The following is a 25222-nucleotide window of genomic DNA, read 5'->3' on the forward strand; positions in this document are numbered from 1 at the left end:
CAAATGCCCTTTCAATTTTGTGACTTCTATATAATCTTGAAGCATCTCCTCACAATAGCCAATGCATTCACTCCTTAGATCAGGAGTGTGTTACATTTTATGCAAAGAATTCATACGGTCCTGTAGGTACTGCAGAGCCGGGATGGGTGGATACTTCTGAGGTCCACTACAGCATGTGACCATCACATCATTGTCTGGAGTAACAAAGAAAGCCAATGACTGTCTAGGTCTGCACATCTTGCCTTCAGACTCTGGAAGGACGACTCGGTGAACCTATAACAAAAGAGTAAACATTTACCCAAGTTAAATTGTGTGTTGTGAAGCAGAATTAAAGCAGAATTGCTGTCTTATTAGCAACTTTAACCAAACCAGAAATGGGGAAATGCAGCTGCTGACCAACCAAAGATTAAGTAGACAGCTTTTGTTAAGCTAAACAGCAAAGGAATTCACTAATATGCAGGCAATTTATGTCTTTGTGGTACTTTGATTATCTTTCTCTCTCTCATTTTTAAAATTTCAGTAGTCTAATTTGCTCACAAAATATGTTTGTCTACACATATTGTCACTGAAGCTTTTCTTTGCTGTGCAGTAGCATATAAAGAAACAAAGGGGTGGCACGGTGGCATTAGGGGTGGCACGGTGGCATTAGGGGTGGCACGGTGGCATAGGGGTGGCACGGTGGCACAGTGGTTAGCACTGCTGCCTCACAGCGCCAGGGACCTGGGTTCAATTCCCGCCTCAGGCGACTGACTGTGTGGAGTTTGCACGTTCTCCCCGTGTCTGCGTGGGTTTCCTCCGGGTGCTCCGGTTTCCTCCCACAGTCCAAAGATGTGCGGGTCAGGTGAATTGGCCATGCTAAATTGCCCGTAGTGTTAGGTAAGGGGTATATGTAGGGGTATGGGTGGCTTGTCGCTTCGGCGGGTCGGTGTGGACTTGTTGGGCCGAAGGGCCTGTTTCCACACTGTAAGTAATCTAATCTAAATCAAACATTGGACTTTGACTCTGTCCAGCACAGAAACCAAAGGCACTTCTTACTTGTACAAATACCATTTCTACACTGTACCTGCTGCCCTGTCACCTGTTGGAAGTTTATTTTGTTGACTCGCTCCACATTTAACAAAGTTGCAACAGCATCAGCCATTTGGTACTACAGGACTCATACTCATGACTATCCCGCAACTGCTTCCAGTTGCAGAATCATATCAAATGTCAGTAACTGTCTTGCAGATTTGTAGCTGTTTTGTATGGTGAGTACTTGACATATTGAGAACTGCCAAGGAAATATGCTGTTCGATATGATCCACTAATCTTTAGGGCATAGAATCAACATACCAGCTGTAAAATTCATATATCTGCTGCAATGTACTGGAGGATACTGCTGGATATTGAACCCCACTTGTTATGGACCAGGTGAAACCCCTCAAAACATTTCAAGAAAGTAGCCCAGAACTAAATTTGCTAATTGTTTTCAGCATAGGTAAGCGTAAAGTGGATATTCCAGGAGTCATGCAATTGATCAACCCACTGAGTTTTAAACAAAACATAATTTATTTACAAGATTACCTAATGGAACATAAACAAAAGAGAATAGAATACAGAATAACTTAACCTATCCAAAAACCCAACAGATTATTGCAACCTAATGCTGCTGCTCCCAATACTTGCAACAATACCCACAAACATCCCTTGGCACTAACGGTAAATTCAAACACAGGGTCTTACAGGAGAGAAGTCCGAGAGAGATTAGCAGAGATCTGCTTTTTTGGGTCCAGCAGCCTTTTCAACACCCCTGCTAAAAATGAAACCAAACCAGAGAAACACTGAGCTGGGAGAACTGTATTTCATTGTACAAGTGTTTTCTTTTCAAAAACTTGAAAGCCAGTTACCTGAGACAGTATCTTCTTAGCTAAAACCCTGCAAGTTAGACTTTTCAGAGTTTGTGTCTTTAACGATCTTTCTAAAAAAAAACGAGGACAGTATAACCTTATTAAAGGAGCAGCTTTGTCATACCTCCCCCCTTAAAAATATAAACCATCAATATCCAAAGATGCCTTCATTTTTAAAACTCCTTAATCTTAAACTGTAAGTACTCCACAACACATATACATATTACATTGACTATAAATGTGCAAATATGCACAACAACATTCCATTCCACTGTAAACCTGCCATCGAACGCCTCCCTTTCTCATTTGAGGTTTCACAATGCATTGGCAATCATGTTTTCTCGACCTGTCCCATGCACAATTGTCAAACTGAATGGCTAGAACAACAAGTTCCATCTAAACAGTCTTGCATTTTTGCCCTTAAGTTTCTCTACAAACTTCAATGGGTTATGATCAATGTCCATAGTGACTGTCGTCCATGGTTTCAGTTACCCGTGGTTACCACAACCCGAAAATATTGCATGGAATGTTCCAGAACCAGGGACTTGGGGGGCTGCCAGGAGGTAAATTTCAAATTTAAATGAATGGGTTCACTAGTATCTGTGATTTTGGGCATCTACGGTAGGTGTTGAAACATATTTCTAACCTATCCATAACTTTCTTGAATAACTCCAATGTGACGTTTGACCCTTGATCTGATTGTATTCTGTGGGTAGTCCTTTTCTAGTGAAAAATTTGAGTAATTCCTCAACAATACTTTTAGCTGTGATATTGAAAAATGGAATGGCTGCTGGAGATCTAGTTGACACATCCATTATTGTTAACAAATACTGAATCCCTCGTTTTGTTTTCGGTAGGGGTCCTATGCAATCAATTAAGAATCTTGTAAAAGGTTCCTCAAATGCAGGAAGAGGTATAAACGAACAGGTTATATTCCTGCTTGTGGTTTTCCAATTACCTGATATATATGACATGCCTGGCAAAATTCAACGACATCCTTGTGTAGTCCAGGTCAGTAAACATATTTTGTATTTTAGCTTGAATTTTTCTCACTCCTAAATGACCCCCTAGTGGTAGCTCATGTCCACTCACAACACCTCCCTTCTATAACTCACTGGCAATATGACTTAATGAACTTCTGCCCATTTCTCATCTGCCTGAATATGTGATGGTCTCCATTAAGACATCATTTTTAAGATAATAACATTCAAGGATACATTCAGATTCTTTTCCTGTGTAAGCTTTTTCATACAATTGCATTAAATTTTCAACTTTCTGCTGTAGCTCAGTTAATTTATCTAAGCTAAAGATGTTTGCCGTGTCATCTATCTGCTCCGGGTTTGTGTCAAACATCTGATCAAACAGACTCTCCACTAATTCCACTTCAACTTGCTTTTCTGTTTTCTTTGATCTCTCCTGCTCTAACTGAAGACGTTGTGGCCACGTTACCACACAGTCAGGAAAAATCTCAGGATATGTGTCCTGCAATATTTCAGTGGCCTGAGTTACCACTGGCTTTTCTCCCAAAGTAGGCAGCACTCCTACCTATGAACCAGCTATGTCTTTAGCAAGGACAAAGTGGTCCCTGGAGCTGAGAGTTTGTCCAGTACTCCTACCACGACTCTGTCACTCTTCACTGAACTCTCTAATCTCGCTTTATATAATTGAGTGCTTCTTGTCTCACTGTGAATTCCTGTTACCAGTATCTTCTCTGGCAGTAGTCCATGGTGTTGTTACTAAATTGGTCAAGTTACTTAGTTCATAGGTTCAATGAATACTACTTCACAAAATAACGGCTGGAGTTTAGATTGCCAGGACAGACTGCTGCAGGACAGATATTATGTTTTTGCTGAGTGGAAAATTGGTGAATAGGCTAACAAAATCAAATGAACACGCAGGCACTGCATTAGTATTGATGCACAAAATCTACTTGGTCTTTGCAAAAGTATAAGTAGAAAACTTGTTAAAGATTGGTTGCAGCATCTCACCCAAATATTTGACCAATTCTTTTTGTGGAGAACTGGTCATCGATAACAGTGCAAAGTGACACAACACCTGTGTATCTTGGACAGATTATGCACATGTGGATGCAATGAGCAATAGGTCTGAATCCCCTTATGTGTAAGACCACAAGATATAGGAGCACAGGTAGGCCATTTGGCCCATCGAGTCTGCTGTACTATTCAATGAGATCATGACTGATCTGATCATCTTCAATTCTACCTTCTGCAGTCAACATTTTTATAGGTTTGGAAGAAAGGGTTTTGGAAGAAGACAGATTACGTTTGAAAGGTAGGAACTGGCCAAATGTTGATTGGGAGAAGTCATTTCTGGGTAAATCTACAATGAGACAGTTTTTTTCTTCGGGGGCAGAGGTGGCATTCAAATGGAATTAGCACGAGCACAGGCTTAACATATTCCCCTTCAGAATGAAACATGGCAGCAACAAGTGCAGATAGCCCTGATGTCTAATCATTTTCAGGACGGGATAAGAAGGAAAAGAAGCTTTTGAGAGGTACAAAGGACACAAATTAACAGAGTTTAGAAAGTGTAGATAGGAACATAAGAAAGAAATCAGAAAAGCACAGTGGGGTATGAAAGACATTTGCAGATGAGATTAGGGAGAATCCTACATTATGCTAGAAGTATATCAAGGGGAAGAGAATAATGAGGGAAAGATTAAGCCACCCAACAAACTAAGAGAACAATCTTTGTGTGGAGTTGAAGGACATTGGTAGGGTGGTAAATGAGTATTTCACATCTGTCTCCACTTTGGAGAAACAGGAAGTAGGTAAGGAATTCGAAAGAGGAATTTTGATGTTCTTGAGCAGTTTGATATCGAGAGTGAGAAAGTATTGAAGGTTTCCGTGGACTTAAAAGTAAACAAATCTCCAGATTTAGATGAGTTGAATCCCAGATTGCTGGGATTCCTCTTTTGCCACAGAGAAAGTGCCAAAGGATGGGAGGGGGAGTTGAAGTGGTCGGCCATGGGGCGATGGGATTGGTTGATGCAGGTCTCCCAGAGGTGTTCTCTGAAGTGTGCTGCGAGCAGGCATCCTGTCTCCCCAGTTTAGAGGAGACCGCATCAAGAGCAACAGATACAGTATTGTTACCGTGTCAGGTCCATCCCACCCTCCCCTCTTGGCATTTTCTCCTGCCATTGCAGTAATTGCAAAATCTATGCCCACACCCCCCCCCCTCGCCTCCGTCCAAGGCCTCAAAGGAGCCTTTCACATCCATCAAAGTTTCACCTGCACTTCCACCCATGTCATTTACTGTATCCGATACTCCCGATGCTGTCTGCTTTTTACTGGTGAGACTGGACGCCTTCTCATAGAGCGTTTCAGAGAACATCTCCAGGCCACCCACACCAACCAACCCCACCATCCCATGGCTGAAGACTTCAACTCCCCCTCCCACTCTGCCGAGGATATGCCAGCCCTGGGCCTCCTCCATTGCCACTCCCTTACCACCCAGTAAGGAGGAATGCCTCATCTTCGGCCTTGGGACCCTCCAACCCCATGGCATCAATGTGGATTTCACCAGTTTCCTCATTTCCCCTCCCCCCACCTTATCCCAGTTCCAACCTTTCAATTCAGCACTGCATTCATGACTTGTCCCACCTGTCCACCTTACTTCCCACCTCTCCACTCCACTCTCCCCTCCGACCTATCACTGTTACTCCCACTTCCATCCACCTACTGCACTCTCAGCTACCCTCCCCCCAGCCCCATTGCCCTCCCATTTATCTCTCCACCCCCATGTCTCCCAGCCTCATTCCAGATGAAGGCTGTTTGCCCAAAATGTTGGTTTTCCTGCTCCTTGGATGCTGCCTGACCTGCTGTGCTTTTCCAGTACCACACTCTCAACTGTTAAAGATAAAAGCACATGCAATTCAGGAAAAACTGGCAAGTTGGATCCAACACTGAATGCAGAAGGCTGCTGTGCCTGGAGATTAGCATCCCGTGGCGTACCACAGGGGTTAGTGCTCAGAAACTTATTGTTCGTGATATACATAAACAGTACACAAGAAAATATGGCTTTGGGCGATAATATGTATGTTTGCAATTGACAAGATGTTGGGCTGGGTGATTAACAGTGATGAAGAGGTCTTATGTTACTGGACATGATAGATGGATTCATCAAAGAGGCTTAACAGTAGACAAGACTGGGAAGCTCAGGGACAGTGGGATCTTAGCGTACTTCTCCAGAGATTTCTGAAGACAGCAGGGCAGGCATATGGGACATTTGCCATTATCAGTCATGATGTAGATTGCGAATGAGGAGCTTATGTTGGAACTGTACAAATATTTGATTCATTTGCAGATCAAATATGCGCACAGTTCTATTCACCACACTATAGGAAGGATGTGGTTGCGCTGGATGGGGTATAGACAAGTTGCACCAATATGTTGCTTGGGATGGAGCAGTTTAACTATGAGTCTGAATAATGAGTCTGAATAGGCTCATTATTTTTGAAGCCAAGAAGCTTGAGAGGAGCCCTAGTGAGATGTTTAAGATTATGAGGAGCATGGACAGATTTGGTTGATAAGAGCGACAAAAAAACTGCAGCTGCTGGAATCCAAGATAGACAAGCAGGAGGCAGGAAGAACACAGCAAGCCAGGTAGCATCAGGAGGTGGAGAAGTCGATGTTTCAGGTGTAACCCTTGTTCAGGAGATTTGGTTGATGGCAACTGTTCTCCCTATCTGAGGGGTCAATAACAATGAGACAATACTATTTAAGGTGAAAGGCAGGAAGTTTAGAGGGAACCTGAGGAAAATGGTTTCCACCAGAGGGTGGTGGGAATCCGGAATACACTGCCTGGGAGGATAGTTGATATGAGAGACCTCATCCATTTCAAAAGCACTTGGATGGGCTCTTGAAATATCATAATATTCAAGGGCAGAGCCTAAGTGCTGGAAATTGGGGTTTGGGTAAATTCAGAGTGTTTTGTTGGTATAGGATGCAATAGGCTGTACAGCGTCCTTGGTCCTATATGATTTTAGGAGTCTCAAATTCTCAACACTCAGACATTACCCAGTAACTTATGTAGTTGCATAAGCACAAAAGACACTGATTATACTTGCTTTCGAGTAAGGCTGTCTCACCATGCCAGGGAGAGGCCCAATGAATATAATTGCAAGACTAAAGTATTCCAACGAAAGTTGTAATATCTTCAATTATAGAATCATATTTTTCTGTATTGTTAACAACATGTTTTTTGAAGGTAATCAAGTTTTGAAATATTTATGGACTTCCATTTAAATGTGTTAATGAATTCATAAATTATCCACAGAGGAATTGAGTCTCCCAAAGGTTTCATCTGTACATGTCCATCAAAGATGATTAAAAAACCATAATCCAAATGCATGTTTAAATAGCAAATGACTGAACTTTACGAAAATGAGTAACATCTCACCGTTGATAATAATTTGTCAGATGTCCACCTCTGCAGAAGATCAGCAATGTTGATGAGAACGGTATTTTGGATGTAGGGAGCAGCAACGAATTGGCCAGACCTGTGCATAACCTAAAATACAGAAAACCAGTGTAAACCAGTGAAACACTAATGTTTCTTAACCCAATCCCAAGCATTCTACTTTTCCTTCACAATTTATCATGCCTCTTGAAGATGCCAACTTACTGAGAGCCCTCTAGATACTTCCTCAAAGTGGCAATCTTACAGGCATCAGAACATAATTGAGTGCATGTGCAGGAAATGCCTGAAAATATTCAATACTCAATTTAGTTCAGTCATGATCTAACATACACATTTATGTAGTTTCTACACAGGTAACTGGATATGATCAAGGGCAGCAAGCATTGTCTTTTTTCATCCAATGTTACTAGCTTAAATTCTACACAGGCTTATGACCATTTAATCAGCTATCTCAGCATAGACTAGGAAAAGAGTTGGAATTCTTCCTGGTCTCTTCCATTCACCTGGATACAGCACTCAGCTGCTTCTGCCATATTAGTATCTGCTTTTTCTAAGCAAGTTCAGTACAAACAGAAAACAAAAGTGACTGCATTATTGTTTGACATATGATGTACTCACAAAGAATTATTTATAAAAATGGAATTTTGAACCTGAGGAATATTTGATCAATAGAATAAATGCAAAGACAATTGTAATGAAAACATTATCCATGTGTGACCATAAGGTTTAATAAGATGCTTTAATACCTTATCTCATGAATGGAAACAATTAAGTCTGAAATCACATTGCAATTATTTAACTTTACCTCTAGCCCTCCAGTCTTATCTTGGAAGAGTAAAGTGAATGTTCCATAATCAGAATGCTCTCCACATCGGATCTGATGATCCTTCACAGAGGAGTTCTGTACTGATGGATAATATAGAGCTCGAAGCGTTGTAAAATTTTGATTGCCTTTAAGGAATTTCAAAATAGTTTATCATGAGCATGATGAATCAATTATTTATTTATTCTATTTTTTTCCATTTTTCTCAATATCAGGCAAAAGAATTTGTGAAGGACAAACTCTGTGCTGTGTTGTATAACTATTTGATTTCTAACATTTAAGAGAAAATGTTAAAAAAATGCATAATCAAATCTTTTAATTTACATGTTACAGCTGCAAATGGAAAATAAATTCTATCCTTTCAAATAGGTCAATTCATATTTTAATGTTTGTGCTCACTCAATGCTCATACATAGTGGTACTCATACCACCACACAAGCATATTTACTCATAAATGAAATGCCACTGTCTTATATGTCAAACCTCACTTGTTTTGTGGCAATCACAACACAGGCTCATTTTTAGTAACTAACTACTCCCAATAGCGATAAAAATTGTCCGCGAATATTCAATTTCTATCATCTGACCAGTCACCTTACATAGTCTAAAATGATACTAAAAGAAACTTGGATGTAAGGTGACTGTGTTTTGCACTTGAACATAGAGGCTTCTTAGACTTGCAATAATGTGGAATAAACAAGACCATTCTGCACTGAAATTATCATTTTAGCAAATCATTTAGCAATTTTATCAAATTTCTGAACATAATCAACTAAATCAGTCTCAAGAAATCTGCACCTCCTGTGTTAATTCACATTTGTATGAGAAGTTGTAAACCTTGAATCCGAAAGTTGCCTGAACTGTTCAGCTTACGAAGACAATGGAGCCATTCTTGGGAATTCTCCACCTACATTTCAGGATTTGCTTAGCAAAGCAGGAGAGAGAGAAAAGAAAAACTGAATTTGCAACAAGAACTGGCAATCTCTTTCTGTCCCCTGCTCTGTTCCTTGCCTTTCCAAACCCAATATTCAGTGAAAAAACAAATTGCGGAAACAACCATTGACCAAGAATTCAAGATATCTAAAACCACTGTTGAGGAAACAAGTCAAAACTTCAATAACTGTGGCTCAAGTTACAATCTGACACTTCATGGACCCGGAACAATTAGAATCATAGAGTCATAGAAATTATTTATTCTTCTGATGTGTATCAGTCTCAATCATTTTTTTGTTTAAAAACATATTATCTGTGTTTGTTGCTGAGTTTTTTTTAACAGGTTTTCAGGTTTAGTAAGTAATAAAATCCCTCTTTCCCTCACTGCAGGAATGGGCCCATTCAGTTTGATTGACCTAACTACATTTTTCATTGATGTGGGAGAAAGCTACACACTAAATGGAAATGGAAATGTATGTTCCAACTAACAAAGCGGGATCAAAGAGAGAAGATTTGGGGGAGGATTCAAGATGGCAGCGATCAAACAGATCTGCCTTGCTGGGCTCCACACCACAATCCAGGCAAAGTGGCGCTTTCACCCTCCCCTTATTAGCCATTTTCGAAAAATCGACAGTGTGAAGTCCCCAGAGTTTCTAAGTATCACTTTTAATGTTCAAGGAAGATGACGAAAGGAAAGGGATTGCGTCGATCGCAACATGCAGGGCACTCCCCTGCAGCAATGGATGTGTTCGTTGCTGCAGCGCCAATTCCGTGGAGGCACCTTTGAACTTAACCGACCAGCAGAGTTTGGTCTCAGAGTTCGTCAAACTCTGAGGGAGGATTGAGTCAGCACTGGAGGTGTCCCGACCAGGCAGGAACCAATCTCAGCCATGCTACAGAAGCATGAGCAGGTGATCCAGCATCTCAGGCAGTGCATGGAGGAGGTGGAACAGCCTGGTCCTAGCTTGATTTTAATGTTATAGAGACAAGAAAGTGGCCAAGGAAGCTTCCAGAATGCTGGGGAAAGATCCACAGGTCCTGATTGCCAAGGGGTCAAAAATCATGTTTTTTTCAGGACTTTTCTGGGGCTGCAATCTGGAAAAGGAAATCTTATGATGAAGTGAGGAAGAGGCTGAGAAACTTGAACATTCTATATTCTGGACCCAGCAGAGTTAGATTAGATTAGACTTACAGTGTGGAAACAGGCCCTTCGGCCCAACAAGTCCACACCAACCCGCCGAAGCGCAACCCATCCATACCCCTACATTTACCCCTTACCTAACACTACAGGCAATTTAGCATGGCCAATTCACCTGACCCGCACATCATTGGACTGTGGGAGGAAACCGGAGCACCCAGAGGAAACCCATGCAGACACGGGGAGAACGTGCAAACTCCACACAGTCAGTCGCCTGAGTCGGGAATTGAACCCGGGTCTCAGGCGCTGTGTGGCAGCAGTGCTAACCACTGTGCCACCATGCCGCCCACTCCATGGCTGAAGTTGCGCTTCAGCCATGGAGGGTCCGTGTATAATTTTGATTCAACGAGAAGGCAAAGGATTTCCTAGACACTTTATTTTCCTAGACACTGGTTGGGTCAAATACTATGGACAATAATATTTCCTTTGTTAGAGTCATAGAGTCATAGAGATGTACAGCATGGAAACAGACCCTTCAGTCCAACCCGTCCATGCCGATCAGATATCCCAACCCAATCTAGTCCCACCTGCCAGCAACCGTCCCATATCCCTCCTAACCCTTCCTATTCATATACCCATCCAAATGCCTCTTAAATGTTGCAATTGTATCAGCCTCCACCACTTCCTCTGGCAGCTCATTCCATACACGTACCACCCTCTGCATGAAAACATTGCCCCTTAGGTCTCTTTTATATCTTTCCCCTCTCACCCTAAACCTATGCCCTCTAGTTCTGGACTCCCCGACCCCAGGGAAAAGACTTTGTCTATTTATCCTATCCTTGCCCCTCATAATTTTGTAGACCTCTATAAGGTCACCCCTCAGCCTCCAACGCTCCAGGGCAAACAGCCTGTTCAGCCTCTCCCTATAGCTCAAATCCTCCAACCCTGGCAACATCCTTGTAAATCTTTTCTGAACCCTTTCAAGTTTCACAATATCTTTCCAATAGGAAGGAGACCAGAATTGCACACAATATTCCAACAGTGGCCTAATCAATGTCCTGTAGAGCTGCAACATGACCTCCCAACTCCTATACTCAATACTCTGACCAATAAAGGAAAGCATACCAAACGCCTTCTTCACTATCCTATCTACCTGCGACTCCATGTTCTCACTGTTGTTTACTTTGTGTGCCTGGCTTTATTTCTGTAATATGTAAAACTGTTTCTTCGTTCCCTTTCTTGTTATTTTTACTAGTCCCTGTTTTTTTTTTGGTTAAGGTGGTCATTTCCTTTATTGACAACAAGCGAGGTTGATGTATGGGTGGGATGGGTTGGCTGCCCACTTTTAATTTCCATGTGTATGAGGTGTATGTTTCTTTGTTTCTGTTTTGCCTGGTTTTGGGTCTCGGCTTCAGCCGGAAGGAGCCACGGAGGTGTTAGTGAGAAGAGTGAGTGCCACCTATAGGCATGGGATACGTTTTCAGTTATTTGTCTTTTGTTTATTTTAGGAACAGTTATTAGAATTTTTGCTTTGGCATTGTTTGTAGTTGTATTTTTTAGATTTTATGAATCTTTTCTTGTCTCCATTCAGTGCATGATGAGTGGGTTCTTTCTCTTGGGAGGTCATGGGCTGCTTTAGATGGCTATGGCTAGTTGCTCGTTTGGGTGATGCACCTGGAACATAAAGGAGAGTCACTCACCAGTTAAAGGAAAGAAAATGTTCTCAAGTCTCAGAACAGTGAGGGTTAATATTGCTCTGCTACAAGAAGCTCACTTAGATGATACGGAGCATCTAAAGTTACAGCAGGGAGAGTTCAGCCGGGTATTCTTCTTGTCTTTTAATTCCAAATGTAGAGGAGTGGCTACTAATACAGAAGAATCAACCATTCCAGTTGATAGACCAAATTAAGGACGAGCATGGGCAATTTGTTATCCTCAAAATCCTAATACATGGGCAGGAGTATGGCAATTTTTATGTTTACTGCCTCCTAGCACACCCCTCAAGTTTTTAACTGATGCACTTTCCAGGCTGATGGCCCTTGGAGAGTGCCACATGATTATAGGGGGAGTCTTTGACCATCTTATCCCGAGGTGGATAGGATGCCAAGAGGTCTTTTGGGTATCTCTCCACAATCCAAACAGTTGGTGGACCTAGGTGGGGAGTTGGGGTTGGTGACTGTGTGGAGATGTCTTCACCTAAGGGAAGGGATTTTACTTTCTTCTCCAACCCGCACAAATGTCACACAAGGATCGATATATTTTTTGGCCCCCGCCGACTTTTTTGGTTTCACTACTAACCTGTAACATTGGGAATATAGCCATTTCAGACCATGAGGCAGTGTATTTAGAGATTAAGATCAGGGTAATGGGACAGACATGCAGCATTGGCATATGGATCCTTTTCTTTTGAAAGGCAGTAAGTTCATTGAGTATTTCATAAGGGAGTTTCAGACCTTCTGGGATATTAATTTGGGTATGGCCATTAACTCATCAGAGCTCTGGGAGACTGCCAAGGCTTATTCAAGGGGTAAATTATCTCATATTCAGCAACCCAGAAGAGATAGAGGGGAGAGCAATGGCGTTTCTTGAGGCCCAGTTGACGGCAGCCAAGACAACACATTTTGACAGACCCTCTGTGAATAGGTTACAGTGGATTACAGATCTTCAGGCTGATATGAACTCCGTGTTCACCCAAGCAGCTAAGAGAGAAATCTCCTTCATGAAGCAAAGACTATTTGAGAATGGTGATAAGCCAGGTAGATACTTGGCTTTTCTGGCCAGCAAGACGAGCGCTCCTCAATCTATCATGTCCTTTAGAGAGGATGCTGGTACTCCCACTCATGAGTCCAAAAAGATCAATACAGCATTTTGGAAATTTTATGCAGAGTCATACTGGTCGAGATCTGTGAGGATGGTTTGGCGAGTATAGAGTCCTTTTTTGAGAACTTGGATCTTCCAGGTATAATTTTCTTTTCAATGCCCCTCTGACAACACAAAAGATACAAGAGATGGCAAGGCAGCTCCGAAGTATAATTGCACCTGGCACCAACGGATTCCCAAGCGAGTTTTATAAAGAGTTTATAAACATATTGGCGAAGCCAATGTTGGGCATATATCACCATTCGTACAGTGAGGACTGCCTCCTGCCCTCTCTCAGGGAAGCTCATATTTCCCTTATTCTTAAGAGACGGAAAGATCCTGAGGACTGCGCCACATACAAATCCATCTCGCTGTTAAATGTGGATGTTAAAATACTGTCTAAAACATTGGCATTGAGGCTGGTGAAGGTATTGCCCTCTATGTAAAGGAGGACTAGACTGGTTTCATTAAGGGTCGCAGCTCTTCTATCAACATCAGAAGAATGTTGAATGCAGTCCAGGTGTGCTAGCAAAGGTTGATCCCAGGCTTGGTAGTCTCCCTAGATGCGGAAAAAGCATTTGATGATGTGGAATGGCTGTACCTTTTTAATGTCATGGAACAATTTGGTCTTAGTTGGGGGAGGGCGGGAAGGCGGAGAGGTGATCTTCCCCAGGTGGCTGGCAGTGTTGTAGAGTGATCCCATGGCAGCGGTTCTCACAAATGGTATAAAATCAGACAATTTTAGTATTGGGAGAAGCAGCCGTCAAGGGGAGTGTAATGCTACTTTGGGGAGTATAGTTGAGTTCTTTTTAAATTGCTGGATCCCATCAAAATCCTGGTAATCCACTCCCCCCGTGTGGTGGAAAGTTATATTGCCTGGAGAATCCATTGATTGAGTTGTGCTGATTTCCTCTTGAACGCACAAGTAAGGCAAAAAGCACAAAATACTTTTTTTAAAAAAGCCCTTCCGGCTCCGAATGATCTTTTCACCTTCATGTGATGGTAAAGTCACTGTTGGCTGAGGAAATTTTAAAAGTGCGAATGATCTGATCTCAGGAGCATGAAGTAAGTCCGTAACTTGTTTGATTTGACAACCTACTGATAGTTTAAATGGACAGGTCCAACCATCTCTGACCCAGTTTCTGCTCAGCCAATGTTATATCAGGCCCGTCATAAGAGGTGATGAGCTCAGTTGCCAAATGGCTCTCACTTAGTTCAGAACAATGTAAATAGCTTAAGTACCCTTCCCGTTTGTGTTAAAAAAATCACACAACACCAGGTTATAGTCCAACAGGTTTATTTGGAAGCATTAGCTTTTGGAGCGTTGCTCCTTCATCAGGTGAATGATGAAGGAGCAGCGTTCGAAAGCTAGTGATTCCAAATAGACCAGTTGGACTATAAGCTGGTGTTGTGTGATTTTTAACTTTGTACACCCCAGTCCAACACCAGCACCTCCAAATCATCACTTCCTGACTGAGACAGACTTAGAAACTTCTCACTATACCCCCTGAGCATGGAAAAGAATAGCAACTGACCACTAACATAAATTGCTGAGGAAAATGGCACAGGATGAAGAATCAGCTGAGGATGACCCAAGGAGAACACTTTCAAAAGGGATTGCTAACATGGGGTCTGAGAGATTAACTTCCAGTTTGCTCAGGATTCATTGACAAATAGCAGAGTTGGATAGTGGATATGGCATGTAATCACAAAATAATGTTCTGGTGGAGCAGGGATCTCTCAGCTGTTGCTTGTGACATTTTGTGATCTCATTGGCAACATGATCACAAAGCGAAGGAAGGGTTTGTTAACAATGTGTTTTTTTAACTATTAACAAGCAAAGAGAAAATGGCACCACTTAATTTCCTTTCAAATAATTGCAAATGCTTTCAATACTTAAATATTGTGTAAGCCTATCACCACATGTCACATTACAGGTGATCACCATTGCACTACACACACACAGATATTCCTACACACACACACACTCTCACACACACACGGACACAGGTACATACAGGAGCGCACACAGACACCCACACACACCCTTGTAGACACATACACTCCCACGCTCACACATGCACCCCCTCGCAGACTTAAGACACTCTGCACCCACTATACACAAATACACAAACACACACACATACACACACACCACCCCAGACAGACAGACACACACAGACAGACAAAGACACACATGCACACATATATTTTGTGGGGTGAATTTGTACTTGCAAAGTTACATTGCACTTTGCTCAAAACTGCATACATTCATGTAGAACTCTGAGCTCAAAAACTGCAGGAATTTATGTAAAACACTGTTATTTCACTTATTAGATTAGAATCAATCTAAACATCAGGTCATAGACAGAGAACACTGGGGGCCAACACCTTCAACATATTGTCTGTCTATCACCATTGTTAGCAGCTAACCCGAGAATGCAACTTTAAAAAGAAGGGTTTTGTCATTTACACATGAAAGAAGTGAAACTATCACAGTATTCTAACAAATGAAAGGCATAACAGACAATCAATTTTTCAATGTATCATTTCAGTTACATCACACTGCAGATTTTTGCTATAAATTCTGTGTTACGATCGAGCCCTCCACAATCACCTGATAAAGAAGCGTCGCTCCGAAAGCTAGTGTGCTTCCAATTAAACCTGTTGGACTATAACCTGGTGTTGTGTGATTTTTAACTTTGACCACCCGACAAGATTTCTTGAGGGAATAATCATGAGAAAGCTATTGCCCTTCATGTCCTCAGGATGAATATATTGATTTTCTACTTCAACACCAATCACCTGGAAGTCCCCAAACTTCTTTAATATATATAAATGTTTATATTTATATTGTGGAAAGATTTATAGAGTCATAAACCAAAATTGGATAGTACTGCTTATTGAACTGATACTTACTGCTTGTTGATGAAGAAATCCCTCTCAAGACCCAGGCCCAGTGCAATCACTTTCAGAATTTTTACTGACAGCTGCTGACACGTTTTGAAGAATGATTCCACGCATTCCCGAAACTCAGGATTGTTGTTAATAACAGGCCATTTCTAGAGAAATAGATAAATAGAAACAGCAGGGCTTTAATAAAGTTTTATTTACTGAAGTAACAAATGCAATGCTATCTTTACTTGATTCTGAAAATAATTTAAATATCTTGTGTCAGTAAATAGGAGGTTGCAATGTTGGTTCAGTGATGAGTGGAGAAGGGTTGAAATACTGATGAAAGATTTGTGAAGGATTTGCAATGCAATATGAGAGGCTTGAACACAAATAAATTAATTTCTGCTTTCAGATCCCCAATGAGGGTGGATCGATCTTGTGCTTGCATAAATGTCCTGTTGTACAATTAATTCTTGTAATTTTAACATCCATTTCTATCAGTAGTTAAACACACACACTATGACTGCCTGGTAATGCTGTCAAGTCAGCCCTTTGATCTTTCAGGGTTAATCTTCAATGACTTCTGGCTTACCCATACTCAGCCTCATCATTGGGGCTTCCTCTGACTCATTCATCCCCCACTATCGCTATCAAATGTCTTTCTGATGTTCAATATCATAATGCTAAGTTTAAAGCTGAGAACAAATTTTACAGTGTTTAATTATTTCGAGCACTGTTTCTCAAGCGTTTTTAGTTTTTAAGTGGCTTATTTTCCAACCAAGATATAATGTTCTAAATTCCTTTAAATGAACATTGCTGAATGTGAAATCTATAATTTTTTTCAATACACTTACAACAATTTTGTAAGGTCTGAAGCTGCTTCACATTTAATTGTTTTGGACAGAAATACAGACCTGGATGTATTATTTTTAAAGGTCAGGGGAAAGACATTGGGCTCAATCTTGCATAACTTCAGCTAAATCAGGATTGAACAATGACGTTAAGGGGGGTTTCATACCCTAACGTGCCTTATTAATGACCTTTCATTCTGCTGTAATGTCTCTCTGATTGCCCCCAGTCGTGTCATGCTTTAATCCTGGGACAATTTGCCATTCAACAGATATCTAGCAAAAGACTGCCAATCCTTGCACCTGCCACTATACACCCAGACAAGCCTTTGTTAATCCAACCTCACCCTTCATTGACAACATAATAGCACTGCAGTCAGATAGCCCTACCATCCATACCAAATGGCAGTCACAATCACTTATGCAAACCTAATCTCTTAGTTGCTCTTTAAGCACTAGGCCACACACTTTACCTGTCCTTAGTTACATCTCATTTGAACAACCTTTTCATGTCAATACTACCCCATCCACAGTACCCAACAAAAACCCACTTCTTGTCAGTGTCCAGTCAGGCAACATCATATTCAGTAAAGCAATCAGACAAATGCAAACATTAGCTTTTATTTATGGAGAGCAAAAGGGAACACAGTTGAAGGCAACAGAGTTTGAGCTGAGCCCTTGACAATGCCAACCAATTTCAGAATCATGGCCAAAGACAATTTTACTGTCAGTGAGCATAGGCTGCATACAGATCAGTTCTACTGAGGTACTATCTGTTTTGTATCACTTATTGCAGCTATTGTGGGCGCCTTCTCCTCTTCTTCAGAGAAATTATCCCACTCCCCAAGTTTGTCTGTGGCCTGGATGTCACCTGTTCCACTTGTGTAAAACACTGCACTGGACTATCCTGGAGGATAGCCTGAGACCTGTTCAAGCAAGCAAAGTGATTTTCAACAGTCCTATACTCTGTTCCAACATAGCCCTAGGTTGAGGCATGGCAGGCATTAACTATGCACTCCACAACAGTCAGGGGATTGCACATTGGAGTCACAAGTCATCATTGCACTGATATAACCTATGGTTCCCCGCAGTAACCAGCTCATATAGAGATGGGTCTCTGTGGATGACTTGTCTAAATTTTGCCACACTTCTCACCACAGTCCACATCACTTACACCCCTGAAATATTCTGCTTCATGAGGACGTCTTAAAAATTTAAAACAGGACTTCTTGGAAATCATGACTGATCCCGATTGGTTGAACTCACCTCAGGAAGAATCACCACCAATAACAATGATTCATCCTCCTAGCCAGATCGCTATCCTCTCACTTGTCTGTCCAACTGGTATTCTCTCTCTTCGGCCTCGATCCCCACCTATCATTTACTCCTTAGCCCCCTCCCCCACTCTATCACCTGCATATAGACTGACATTCTTTGCTCGCTGTTTGACTGGCTAATATATGAAAATTCTTTGGCATTTAATCAATTCCCTACATATTAGTCAGGATCTGAGCCTGACAATGAACTTTCTGGTGCACATGCTCTCTGTTGTGCTGATCAAGCAGATGTAAGAAATCAAAATCAGAGTCAACAGGACAGGCTCAACAGGCACCATTATACCACTGTTCACATTCACATTGCTTCATAGATTAGATTAGATTAGATTAGATTAGATTAGATTACTTACAGTGTGGAAACAGGCCTTTCGGCCCAACAAGTCCACACTGACCCGCCGAAGCGCAACCCACCCATACCCCTACATTTACCCCTTACCTAACACTACGGGCAATTTAGCATGGCCAATTCACCTGACCCGCACATCTTTGGACTGTGGGAGGAAACCGGAGCAAACCCACGCAGACACGGGGAGAACGTGCAAACTCCACACAGTCAGTCACCAGAGGCGGGAATTGAACCCAGGTCCCTGGTGCTGTGAGGCAGCAGTGCTAACCACTGTGCCACCGTGATGCCCACAACTCAGATCTCATGGGAGAACCAGGGATTTATGTTACAAATGCCTGAAAATACAAAGCAGATTATCCGAGCAGGACCGAAATAATTGGTTTTTGGGTGAGGCTGATGGTTGATGGAAAAGAGTTGAGGAGGCAGAGAAACAGGAAGCAAGGGCCTGACAATGAACCGTCTGGTGCACATGCTCTCAGCTGAGCTGCTCAAGGAGACAAAATTAATCAAAATAAGGGTCAACGGGCACCATTGCACCACTGTTCACATGCACGTTATTTCATGGACCACCAGGGGTCCATGGACCCAGTTAAAGAACCAAGGATTTATATCACAAATGCCTGAAAATATAGAGCAGATTTAAAGCATGATATAAATAACAAGATTTTGGTTGAGGCATCGGGTGGATGGGGAAGAGTTGAGGAGGCAGAGAAAGAGGAAGCGAGGTAATAGGCTATGAAGTAATGGTCGAGAGGGGAGTAGATAAGGAAGTGGAGAGTTGTCATAACTCAGGAAGTCTAACTGGAGAGGGACACCATTCATTGTTCAACACCATAGTAGGTCCACCACTCATGACACATATAATCTAGGTCCCAGCCTAAGACAGACATTTCTGTAGACCCATCCTTGGTCTGCTTTATAATACTTTCTAATTAACCTGATCAGAGATGTCTTTACATACCTCAGGAGTAAGTGGGATTTGAACCCAGGCCTCAAGGATCAGAGGCAGGGACACTACTGTTGCACCACAAGAATGCTCTGCTCAGGTGATGAGTTCCAGCTGAGCAGACTATTGCCTGTTACTAAGAGAATACATACTTAATAAGTTCCACACTCAGATTAATTTCTCATCCCCCATGGGCCTTGTCGGGGTTATCACGAGGCAAACGGATGCTGAGGTGAGAGCAGTGGGAAGAGAGAAAGGAAGTAGTAAGGAGATAAGGATGTGAAAGGTGTCAAGGTGGTGAAAATTACCAGTGAGAGCAGGAAGAGACAACAGGTGATGACAACTAGATTTTGGAAGTGGCATAAAGGATCAGGGAAGGAGGAATTGCAGAATGGGGGGCAAGAGGGGAATAAAGAAAGGGTGATTGGGTCAAGGTGTGAAAACAAGTAAAGCAGTGAGATTGTGGAAATGGGATTGAACACAACAGGGGAACAGAGAATAAATATAGTGAAGAAATATATAAATGTAAAGTCATGAGCGATGATGAGGTATGAACATGAGGATCGCGTCATGGCGTAAGTAATATAGCTGTGTTGTCTTTTCCTGTCATCAAGTTAATCCTCCAAAAACCTGGAGGATTCTGGCTGCAAAGAGGGGAAGGAATAATTTTGAAGAAGGTGTAACCTCAAAACAGCTTGGATTCTGCTCATTGGCAGGTGTCAGGCTCATCTGTCACCTTGATCTTAATTTTTAAAGACTCCATCCTTCTGCCTTGCACAAGAGGAGCAGTAGGAATGATACCAACTGTAAGTACCACTGAACAAGTAACTGGCCGCATTTCTCTAAAAATCCCATGTGGCCGGACAGCCTGTACATAATGGCAGACTTACAAAAAACCTGTACAATAAATAAAGCATATTGGGAAATCAAGCCAAGCATTGGCTAAACTTATCTGTGCTAATTTGTAGTGTATTTGTTATTACGGTATTAATTGTGTTGAAATAGATAAATATCATTTTTTATTATGAGTTGACTCACAATCCTTTGCTGAACACAAGGGTCAACAATACACTGCATGGCAGGCACAACACCCATTATCTGATGTACAGTACAAAGTTCAAGGAGAACCATAGCTGGAACTTTTAAAATCTTACAACATGTGAAGATAATGCTGATATGTTAAAGGCCTCCTTCAGGTCTGCAGGCCGCACAGGATTTAATCTGTGAAGAAAAAGAATTGTTACACAAAATTCCTCTTATAATTCTTCTTCTGACTAACTAGCTAGTTTAGTACAAGCCTTGTTACAAGGAAAAGTCATCTGGTCTACCGAGTCTACATTTTCCACATATCATATACAATCCATCATAGCAGAGAATCCCTATACTGTGGAAACAGGCCATTCAGCCCAACATGCCTACACTGTCCAATGAGCATCCCATCAAGATTTACCCCGCCCCCCCACCATCGCTTCCCTGTAATCCTACATTTCCTCAGCCAATTGAGCGCTATAGGCAATTCAGCATGACCAATCCACCTAACTAGCACATTTTTCGACTGTGGGAGGAAACCGGAGGACTCAAAGAAAACTCACGCACACAAGGGGAGAGTGTGCAAATTCCACACAGACGGTCACTTGAGGTTGGAATTGAACTTGGTTCCTTGTACTGTGAGGCAGTAGTGCTAACTATTGAGCCATCCCATGGCACCCCATAAACATGCAATCAACACAAGAAAATTACCTAATATGAATCTTCTTTGATACTCATAATAACCCGCTTCGATGGGTCGGTGTGGACTTGTTGGGCCGAAGGGCCTGTTTCCACACTGTAAGTAATCTAATCTAATTCAGTTTAGTGGAAGTGACTATTCCCACATAGAGAGGCAAATTAACTATGTCTTTATTTCAAAAACTTTCCTTCATTCTTAGAAACAGTATGAACAATTTTTACCTCTTGTGACTCTCTAATGGAGTTTTATGGCTCTTTCCAACAATTGCTAGTTTTTAGCCTCTGCCTATGGATATAATAGTAGATACTCAGGCTGCACCCAGAGGACCAGAACTGGCACACTCATTGTTCACATTACAGCCATCCATCTGACCTTAGGATATCGGACAGTATTTAAATGAAAATAATTTCCAACTTGCTTTAATTACATTGATTACAAAATTATTGCCAGTTTTTTTCAATCAAGACCATTTATTTGTTTTGTGTTTTCAAATAGCAAGTATACTTCAAAACTACAAGTTGCTGGACAAAATACATTGATTATGGACTAGATACTGGCAACAAAATAGTTTATCATTAAACTGTTGTTATCATGATGTTCTTAATCTTTCAACATTGTTTAATCTTTGGCAGACCAGCATAGCACATCACTGAACCTCAGGAGACTGAGTAGCCAAATGATCATGTATGTCTATATCGATAACTTTTGTGAGCTACCCAATTGGGACACTCATCTGCTCTTCACTCATGACACTATAATTTTTCTCCCCAAATACTGTTGCTGCTCCTTTTGAAAAATTGCTATCTAACTCACATCTACCATCCTCCCATTAATGGATAACTGTTTGTCATAACGCATATCACATTATTTTATTTCTGTTTCTCATTTCTGGTCGTTTTGCAAATTACGTTAATATTTGACCACTGGTAATTGGCCCTGACACCAGTGGAAACAATTCCTCCCTAACTGCAATGTCATTCCTCCTTATTTTTGAATAATCCATTTAAATTGTTTTGTTCTCTTCACAACAGTGAAAATTAATCTCCAGTCCTTCCACATTTCCATTTTGAGTAAAATTCCTCTAGTTATAATCAAGTCTGGCTAAAACACCTCAGTTGACACCTTACCAATGACAGACTTTATACGAATTATTTTGTACCCAATGCCTCTAAGTCTATTTTGCCACCTCGTCTCATTCCCACAAAAAAAATTCTGCCAAGAATAGTTCTGTATTTTTATACCTTTCTGTATCTGCTGCAACCCAGCCATGAGTTAGAGATTCAGACCCCATTGTATGGACATATTGTTGTTTAATGTTACTTGGAAGCATGAAGAACTTCTTGCAGATGTCCATCACTTCAAATATCTGAGGAAAAATTATGTTTCAAATGTGATGAAATATGTTTTGCTCCTTGGATCTATTAGCTCTAAGTTTTAATCAACAGTCCCTTTCTTTTTTTTGTTCATTATCACTGATCTATTTTGAAAGGCTACATAAATCATGATGATTAGGGGATTCAATATTAAAAGGAGAAAGTTTCTCAATGTATTTTTTCATAGCATGTGAGCATTGCTAGCTAGGTCAGCAATAGGTCAACTGGTTAGGACAAGACTTGTAAAAGAACGTGTAGTTGTACATTTTTTGATATTCAAGCAATGTTCTATGGAAACAGAAGGATTTGGGATATATTGTATGAGTGAATGTTGAGCACTAATTCTTAATGTCATAAAGAATACTGAAGCAATGATAGGAAAGAACTATTTATAGCAACACATTATGGGAAGAGATTCCAATGGGCTCGGAACTCAAGCAACTTAGAAAATGATGGCAATAGCCCTAATTACATAGGAGTGGCATGGTGGCTTAGTAGTTAGCACTGTTGCCTCACAGGACCAGGGACCCGGATTTGATTCCTGCCTACAGTGACTGCCTGTGTGGAGTTTACACATTCTCCCCATATTTTGCATGGATTTCCTCCCACAATCCAAAGATGTGCAGATTAGGTGAATTGGACATGCTAAATTGCCCATAGTGTTAAGTGCATTAGTCAGGGGTAAATATATGATAGGGGAAGGGGAATGGGACTGGGTGGGTTACTCTTCGGAGGGTCGGTGTGAACTTGTTGGGTCAAATGGCGTGTCTCCACACTGTAGGTAATCGAATCTAATAGAGGTGCAGGGTCATGAATAAAAGAGAAACAACAAAACAATATCCACAAGAGCTGGGCAGGGTTTGATGTGCACGCATTGTGACATGAATGGCAGACTGGCTACTGACAGAGAAATGTCCAATATCTAATAGGATTCTCTTCACAGGAAGGTCTTTAAATGGAAAATACAGATAAGATATATTCAGAGATTGGAAATGTGCTCTCGGGATTCAGGCATGACTTACAATTACTTGTAAATTGGTCTTTTAGTTGATGGCATCATCAGACCATAAGAAATTGGAGCAGTGATGATATGATCATGATTGATACATTCCTCAACCCATTCTCCTGCTTTCTCTCCATAACCCTTGATCCCCTTGATACTCAAGAACCAATCTGTCTATCCGACATGATTCATTATTGAATAGTTCAACTGATTCACCGTCACATTAACATTGCTATAGCACAAAATTACAAAAGCACAACCCAAATTTCCCAAAGTATGCATTCACATTGCTAACAAGAACTGACAGTAAATTTGTTGAGACATTAGCAAGGACACACCTTTTGATCTTCAATTCCAGTGTTTTTCAGGTATACAAATCCAATGTCTGTTAAAGCCCTGATGACCTCTGTGGATATTCGCTCCATTTCGATGGCTGATGGTTCATCTTTTCCTAAGCCAAATGAGCCAAAGTCAACTACCTCAATGCCCATTGTATTCCAGTGATTTTGGCTTTTTTTGGAGCTAAAGGATAAAGGTAGAGCAACAGAATTTAAACTGAAATGCAGAAATGTCCCTCCTTCTTTCCTTCCCCGCACTCTTAACATTTCCGCATCCTTTCTCCATCTACTCCTTCCCCTTCTGTTCTGCTTCAGTCCTCTCCTTTATCGTAATCTCATCTCTCAGTAACCCCTGTCCTTCCCCAGCCACTCTTTTATGTTCCCTAAGAAAAACGAATCGAAGTAGAGGAGGTAAAAAGACATTGAGAGTAGTGTACAAAAAGATAAGTAGAGAGGGAAATGCAGTAACTGGATAGTGGGGCGGAAGAAACTTCAAAATCTGGAGGATGAAGACAGTCACACACACAAAAAAAACAGAAAACGGAATAGGGAAATAAAAGACGACGGAGAAGAACGGCAAGAGTTCTAGAACCGACAGAAAATAGTTGGGGATACAAAGAAAACCATCACACAATGTGCGGAGTGATTTTTTTTGTAGAAGGAGGATAACTTGTAAATGCCAAGCGCGCGTATTCCGCCTCAGCAATCCACGAAAGAGTGCAGACGGGAGAGACACTCAGTGATGGGAGTCTGGGAGGTGAGCTGGCCAGCAGTTCCGCTGGGACAGGAGGGTTGTTGCAGAGACAGTGGGGAGAAAAGTGACAGTGGTCAGGACAGAACCCCCTTTGTATACGGTTGGCTCTGGACTCTGTAGGTGTCCCATCTGCCGCTTGTCAAATTCCGTCAGTGTCGGGACTGGGGGAGAAAGAAACCCCTCAAATTGGATCTTTGATCTTTTGATTGTCTGTCCGCCAGACTTGTTTAGAGGTGGGAGAGCACCGGGGAGACCTCCTGACACGGATCTGCTTCAAATTTTCTGGTTCTCACTCTAACAGAGAGAGACTCAAAGAGCAAGGCTAAGTTATTGTAAGACTTTTGAGTACTTAACAACTTCTTATGAATTTTCTTCACCAATTTCAACGTTGAAACGGTATAAAGTTACCTTCAAGCTTTCAGATTTCAGTGGACTTACCAGCTTGTTGTAGGTACTTCAAGTGAGTCCTTCACGTCTTCCAACTGTGAAGCTGAGAAGTGAAGAATTACAGATGAGCAAATATTGCTCTGCACTGAGTTGTTTTGAATACGTGGCCTTTAAAGGCAACTGAT

General features: G+C 41.5%; 1 protein-coding gene across 1 annotated transcript; it reads right to left on the reverse strand.

Annotated features, from left to right (window-relative positions):
- Positions 1-24477, reverse strand: LOC132824216 (uncharacterized). Its single transcript, XM_060838522.1, has 9 exons — positions 23897-24477; positions 22424-22548; positions 20608-20674; positions 16001-16143; positions 11986-11995; positions 9812-9815; positions 8134-8279; positions 7308-7418; positions 1-273 (listed from the first exon to the last, which is right to left on the reverse strand). Exons 1-9 carry the CDS (start codon positions 24161-24163, stop codon positions 91-93), a joined length of 1056 nt encoding a protein of 351 aa, XP_060694505.1. The 5' UTR covers positions 24164-24477; the 3' UTR covers positions 1-90.
- Positions 24478-25222: the final 745 nt, after the last annotated feature.

Source organism: Hemiscyllium ocellatum, chromosome 18, assembly GCF_020745735.1.
Source record: "Hemiscyllium ocellatum isolate sHemOce1 chromosome 18, sHemOce1.pat.X.cur, whole genome shotgun sequence".
In the NCBI taxonomy this organism is placed as follows: Eukaryota; Metazoa; Chordata; class Chondrichthyes; order Orectolobiformes; family Hemiscylliidae; genus Hemiscyllium; species Hemiscyllium ocellatum.

Bases quoted from the DNA above. Each gene is read 5' to 3' on its own strand.
- LOC132824216 (XM_060838522.1), bottom strand. From the start codon at position 24,163: ATGTTAAGAGTGCGGGGAAGGAAAGAAGGAGGGACATTTCTGCATTTC. The intron at 20,675-22,423 runs GTATAAAAATAC...TTTTCTTCACAG, and splicing joins GTTGCAGCAGATACAGAAAG to ATTAAATCCTGTGCGGCCTG. The intron at 7,419-8,133 runs GTAAAGTTAAAT...TCTGTATTTTAG, and splicing joins ATAAGACTGGAGGGCTAGAG to GTTATGCACAGGTCTGGCCA.